The following is a 6,725-nucleotide window of genomic DNA, read 5'->3' on the forward strand; positions in this document are numbered from 1 at the left end:
GGTTTTGGTGCATCTCACATACCAACACCTAATTACTGTAGGTAGTTTCTTGTTGTAAAGTTTCTGGTTGTTCAAATTAGTTACAGAACTCAATATTAGGATGAACGTTAAGGGTAGACGTGTAGCCTTGATAACTCCTCTCCACAGATGCATCTACCTGCTATAGTGTTGACGAATTTGGGTAATTAGCTGGCCAAGAATATCTGGACGATAGATTTTATAAACAGGGCATGCCCACTGAGTCTTCCCTGACCTCTTATGGACGAGGGACAGCATCTTCTGACAGAATGAATAGTGAGTATGTCGAGCTTGACACCTCCACCGCCACATGCCCATCCATGTGCGATCCACTCCTGATGTCGCTCGCCTAGATTAACGGTGGCCGGACAAGTCAACGCACAACATGCCCACTGGATGATTGACAAAGAGTAGAATGGAGAGCTTCCGCTTACTACTGGATGTGTTGTCACCATAGCGGAGTCTCTCTCCATTTCCGATCCTTGTTTGACACGAACGCATGTGCATATACTACTAATTAATGGCAGAGTGTCCATGTAATTTAGCGAGAGAAAAAAATCACCACTTTGGGATGAAAAAATGTCTAAATTGAGAAGTCATTTGCATGTAGAGAGCACAAAGCTCTTCAATCCTGAAATGGATATGAGTATCTAACCAAATCATTGCAGAAGACGAGAAGTAGGCACTAATACACCCTACCTTTACTACCATTGAAAAATGGCTGACTGCTTAACTTAATTTTGTTTCCATTTTGCAAAAACTATTCCCTGGAGAAGTGGAAAATTTCAAAAATAGAGTATTTGGCAGAATTCATCACACTTTAGTTGATTGAATTTCAACATTTTACCCAACCAATTAAATGCTTATGAGTAAAAGTTTTTTTCAGGAAATTTTCCTTTTTCCTTAAAAATTTTGTAGAGATAGGGAGGACAGGAAGTAGTTGAAAAGCTTCTCTCTAGGAACCTCCTACACCAGTGTTGAGCAAACGTGCTTGAATGGCTGATAAAAAGAAGGGGGAAGGAAGAGTGGATCGCACACACTTTCCCTAGAAGTGGTAAGCAGTGTGGGTAAAGAGGAAGTTTCCCAGTCTTTCCTTTTAGTGGAAGGTCAACTTTCTCTAGAATTAGAATATCAGCTCTTGACCGCTGTGTTTGGGCTATCCAGCACACACAACTAAAGAGGCCACAAGCATGCTTACCGAAAGGTCAGAGGGGGTGACCTCATTTTTCGAAAGATCTCCCGTCCCCTCTCCCTCTCTCCCGTGTCAGTCTCGACGTTCACTGTGCTAACGCTGAGGCTGCTATGACTATCCGGGAGGCCAGTGGCAGGAGAGGGGCAAGCAAATCACCCGATCATTTGTCATAGGTGCAGGACTTTACCTGAGTGGTAAATAATGACAGTTGGACGAGGTTGTGCAGCCGTCCCACTTTCTTTCAGAAAAGGGAGAGATGCAATGGCCATCAATCAAAATACACCTCATTGGGTCGAAAAAATGCGCCGATTTCAACCTTACCAACTTCTCTCTCACCAGAATCCACAGGTTTGTTTAAATTGACTACTCTGTTCTAATCCCCAAAACAACTTGTGTAAACCGCATGATGAAGCGGTTTTAAGAGCAGCCTTGTGCGGTTAGCCTACTCAGTTCTTAGGCGAACAGCTACTTCACCACCATCACATTCGTCAACTCCGTTTCTTAAGCTAAATAAGACAAATTTTAGCCAGGCACATTTTCTCTAACGAGGCAAGATTCCTTTTTTTCTACATTTTTATCTTGAGTATAAAGGCTAACCTCGCACCCCGCTGGCAGCAGGTATACCTTAACTATTTTTTGGGCCCTTCAGAGTATTAAGTATCTTGTTGACATAAAAAGCAAAGTAAAGCCCAACAGATTTCAACCTTTTTTCTCTTGTACCACTCGTTTTGAGTAAGTTTAGAAATATTTGTCACGAAGACACTGCTTTTTAGCCAAAATTTGAACGCAGTTTTTGCTTGGTAGTGGGGAAAATAGCTGCGTTCTACTAGGGGAAAGCTTCGTCTGGAATTAAGGCGGTAGGAAGTGAGGAGGCGAGACGAGGGGCTCCAGAAGAGGAACATGAACATCAGGTAGATCAGATCCGTCCATATTCCACACCTGACATCTAATGATAGGTAATTTTTAATAACTCATTTTATGTTAAGTAAAACTGTCTAAGTGACGTGGCAACTGCGAGACGAGGAATAACTGGGTGGCGTTACCACGCCGGGGGATCACTAGCCTGAGAGTTTCCCTGGAAAGCCGATGCAGGGGTGACCACAATGGGCAATCCATCAAATTGGACTTGCGCGGACACATGAATACAGGCCTTGGTGGTTTGCCTTGACCCAGAATGATTTACCAGGCCTGCATATTACCGATGCGAATGGGAATGTGTCGGCAGTGTGGGAGGAAGGGCTCGAAGGGGTGGAGTGGAAGCCATAGGTGGTAGACAAAGTTAATACTTCCAACTAAAGGCCTTTTATCTTCTTTACTGACTCGCAAATAATAGTTGCCACTACAACGTGATCTATTTATAGCCTTGTCAGTAAGTCACCTCTACTGTAGCGTGTCATGTGGCGACACGAGGGAGTAGTGGCGTGAAGTGGGAGGGGGATGTGGAGAAGGCGAGTCTGTGTCCACTTTGGTGATGTCAAATAACAACTTCCAACATCCTGATATTTTTGACTAGTAGTCAGAAAGTAAAGCAAATAGGCAATTTGTGTGTGCAACAAAAGTGAGCATTAACGTAAGGTTTTGGTTATTAGCGTCACATATAAGTGACGGGTGAACCTCATCAGATAACAATAACTGTAAATTAATGGACCTGGGCCGTGTCTACGAATTATTTTACTACAAAAGGATAAAAAAGTGGTGGAGCGCTTAATGAGTCGGATCACTTGTCAATTGTGCAGTGCAGTGGCCTATTTTCTCCCTGAAACACTGCTATCACTGTCACATCCTTCTGCCAGTGAATCAGACAAGAAGGCGACAGCCACTACCAAATGTTGACACGAACTAAAAAGCCTAAAATAATGCACGTCAGGCGAGGAAAGAGAAAACCCTTCTCTCTAAAGAGGAAAATTTTGTCTCAAGTCTTTTGGTTAAGATTCCAAACTTGTCTTTGAAATATTCGCAGTATTTTGTTAAAAACAGTGGAATCTTCCAGCGCCTCAGAAGTGCATTGTAAGTGGGAGTTTAACTATTTCTTTTTTGCCCTCTCTTTAGCAAAAATGTCACCAGTTAATCATTTCAGGGCCTCTGGAAGAAGTGTGACGTGACCACATAATCACGTGACCCGGAGGGAGAAAAAAGGGACATCAACACCTCACCAACAATTGCTCTAAAATGTTTATACATAAATCAAAATGTAACTTGCCATAGAGTTGTTTGAAAGTAGTGTTTATAGGTGGCATGCGGGCAAGTCAAACCAATTTCGTGATTGGTCGGACGCCATCGGTCCTCGTTGGGGAGGTCAAAAGGCGGCGGAGGAGGCAGATACAAACTCTGGTCTCCCATCTCTCTGCAAAAGTTGGGTTACTAGTAGACTACCACATTACCAGCACAATACCGGATGTCTACCTCTAACCAATCCCTTCAATCTTAGGGTGTAAAACTGAAGGCGATAGAAGAGAGAAGGGCAAGATTTAACCTCTTTCAACTACACCAATATATTAAAGTCAATTAGGAAGTCTTTAGTTATTTTCAGATAAAGTGCTTTTAAAAATCATTTTAAAATCCTCATTTGCCTTTGTTTTGTTTGGTCTATTTACAAGACAAAATAAAGCTACGTAGCCTAAGCGACTGCAAAAGAATTTGGAGAGGTTCTCTGCCTACCCCGACATAGCAAGCACTGGTTGTAAGTTGTTGGGACTTGTAGGGTCCATGCACTGATTTGCGTCAGCCTACTAGTTGGTGCGGTATTTTATGGTCACCCTCTCTGCTGTCTTCCCCTTGGTTTATGCCAGGTGGGTGCAAGTCGAGCTTCTCTACTTGGGAAGGTTGCTTCAAGAGGCAAGAGGCATCTTGTGAAATTTGGAGAGGGTGAGGTTGCAGAACGCCATAAGTAGGAATGGCTAAAGTAAGTTATTATTTTCCAATGATTAGTGGTCCAAAAAGAAGTAGCGAACGAGGGATGTGTCACGTTAGGGAAGTTCCTCTAGGCAAACGACCTGGCTAGAACTTACTTGATTAGAACACCCGACTGACTGACTCTGGGTAAGAAATGTGGAAGGAGCACCTCATCGGCAAGCTCCTACTCATCTTTTACAGACAGCTCACCCTAAACTTCACAGGCATCACTTTAGTCGCAAAGGATGTAGTGCAGCGCAGACCGACTTACCCACCTATCGAAGGGTAAACAGTGAAGCCTGTGGCGGGAGAAACTCCTTGGGAGATGCGGTCAGAATCACTGCACTTTAAGATGCTCAAAAGCAGATACTGCCTCATCTTTCCTATACTTTAAAGATATTTCTTCAAATGATCTCCATCACCTTTTCCTTATCTCCAGATAGTTGAAAAACAGAAGCTTATGAGTGGGAGGGTTGTCCATCTTCTAAGATTGAACAATTTTATGAAGTGGGTGTTACTTCTATGACGGAGCTGATCAGAGCGGTGTGCGCTCACAGTGTCCTACCACCACGGCTTGTGGTGGCGTGAGAAGGTCTGGTAGACAGACGCCCGTTAATTAAGATGGTAGACTAAAAGCAGTGTTTAGGAGAATGCAGGGTAGAGTGTTGAATGAATTTTCCTATGAGTGACTGGTTGAAATTTGATCCCTTGGGCACACACAGATTGAAGGTAGGAGGATGGATTGATCAATTGCCTTTTCGATTCTTCCTTATACCTGTCAGAGCTATTCTAGACTGGAGCCGTAAAGCCTTCAACTTTCCATCCATGCAAGGTCAGGGAAGACTTCGAATACGAGCCTTATTCAAAAAGCCAACTTTATCTTACAAGGATCCGTAGAGAGCAGTTATCGAGAAGTCACGTCATCCTTTAACAATCGCCTTAATCTTGCGTTGTACATTCGACTTGAACGACTTGGACCCATCCAAGATGGGGCTACTCACGTTTGCGATCCCCAGATTAAACCAACGTTCACCTCTGTGAGCCTCCGGAGGGGCAATAAATTGGTAATGGGGTGCTAATGAGGTGGATTTGCGGTTTCAGTTTGAATTCAATGGCTGAGTAATCAAAAAATAAGCTTATTAACAAAAACAGCTAGAAAAACCCTACTTATTACTTTTACTTTATTTAGGCAGAACTGCTCCAGTGGCAAATAACTGGCCATTGCATTTGGGTGATGGGGAACGGGTCTAATCAGAAAAAAAGAGAGAACCCAGCCTTTGCCACCTCTCATGGGATTATGCGATTTTTCGTTGTCAAAACGGTGTTAATCCATAATGTGGAGGGTGAGGGAGGGGATAGGAGTGAAGCGGTAAATTTTCTCCTCCCAGTGACCTACATGAAAAGCAGGAGTAGTTGTGCGGAGTTGAAGTAGCAACTGGAACCTGTGGAGTGGAGAATATATAAAATCTGTTGTAGGTGACCCCTCGGGATAGTCTCTGATGTCCATTAACTCGATTTCCTGCTTCACAAATGTGACACGTGCTATCATCCAGTTTGAAGCACGGAGATACAACGCAGTTTACCAAAAGCGGAGTGCCACATGATAAGACTGATTAAGTAACCGCGTTTGGAATTCATGAATACTCCCTAGATCCTTGGCTAAGAAAGCCATTTTGTCCACTGAGAAGGCTGATCTTCCCCGAAGGTCCTGACGTCAAACTTGTTCAATATCGCCAGGAAATTTTAAGCTCTTGGGAGTACCCCTCTGATTTTAAATGCAGCCGAGCAAACGATGCCGAATCACGCCTTCATGTGAGGACAAATGTCACCGAAAAGTTGACCATTAGAGCTCATATGACGATCTGTATCTCTTTTTCTCATACAGGCAAATAATCTGTGGAGGCAATGATCAGTGTCGAATTCACATGCATCATAAACTGATGAAGTTCACCCGTCACGCATATGTTACGTAGGAAACCGATGTCTTACGTGACTGCTCGTGTATGTCCGATGTGTTAACTTCCTGACAAACTATTAAGGTGAAGTAAGGCGTTAACAATTAGCATACGACATCAATAAGATGGACACAGTTGCTTACCCTCCTACTTCGTGGCTTTACCTCTTCGTACCATCACATGACACCAGCCAGTAGAGAGGCGATTCACTGACAAGGCTGAATGTAGATCACGTGGCAGTGGCAAAAGTTGTGTATTGCGTTATTAGCAGGTTCGTAAAGTGGTGAATGGCCTTGATATAGAAATGTAGGCCCCGTCTCCCTGTCCTGCGCTCTCTCCCACCCTCCCTACTCTATTTCGCATTAGCGTTAAGCAAAACTTGGTAAATCATTCTGTGGCAAAAAGATAAGACAATTTTATTTGGGTATACTTTTGGTGACAGGGTTAAATCACTTATTCACCTTAAAAATGCACAAACATAACATAAATAACAATACTTTACATCAGAATTCCCATTAAAAAAACCCAAAGTGTGCATTGTTCATAAGCTTTTTCCCATTTTTTCGAAGACGCTAATCTTATACTATCCATCACTATTTAATGAAAAGCAAACACTTTTCTTCCTTTAATAGGTAGGCTTCATTTAAGCATTCCGATTAAGCAGGGCC

General features: G+C 43.1%; 1 protein-coding gene across 1 annotated transcript; it reads left to right on the plus strand. All coding sequences in view use genetic code 11, as the record gives it.

The window, feature by feature from the left end:
• Positions 1-1,411: 1,411 nt before the first annotated feature.
• Positions 1,412-3,278, plus strand: EGR_07592 (hypothetical protein; the record flags this gene model as incomplete). The annotated part of the gene is made up of 3 exons (XM_024496841.1): positions 1,412-1,558; positions 3,141-3,217; positions 3,260-3,278. 3 exons carry the CDS (start codon positions 1,412-1,414, stop codon positions 3,276-3,278), a joined length of 243 nt encoding a protein of 80 aa, XP_024348777.1.
• Positions 3,279-6,725: the final 3,447 nt, after the last annotated feature.

This window comes from Echinococcus granulosus, assembly GCF_000524195.1.
Source record: "Echinococcus granulosus chromosome Unknown EG_S00081, whole genome shotgun sequence".
In the NCBI taxonomy this organism is placed as follows: domain Eukaryota; kingdom Metazoa; phylum Platyhelminthes; class Cestoda; order Cyclophyllidea; family Taeniidae; genus Echinococcus; species Echinococcus granulosus.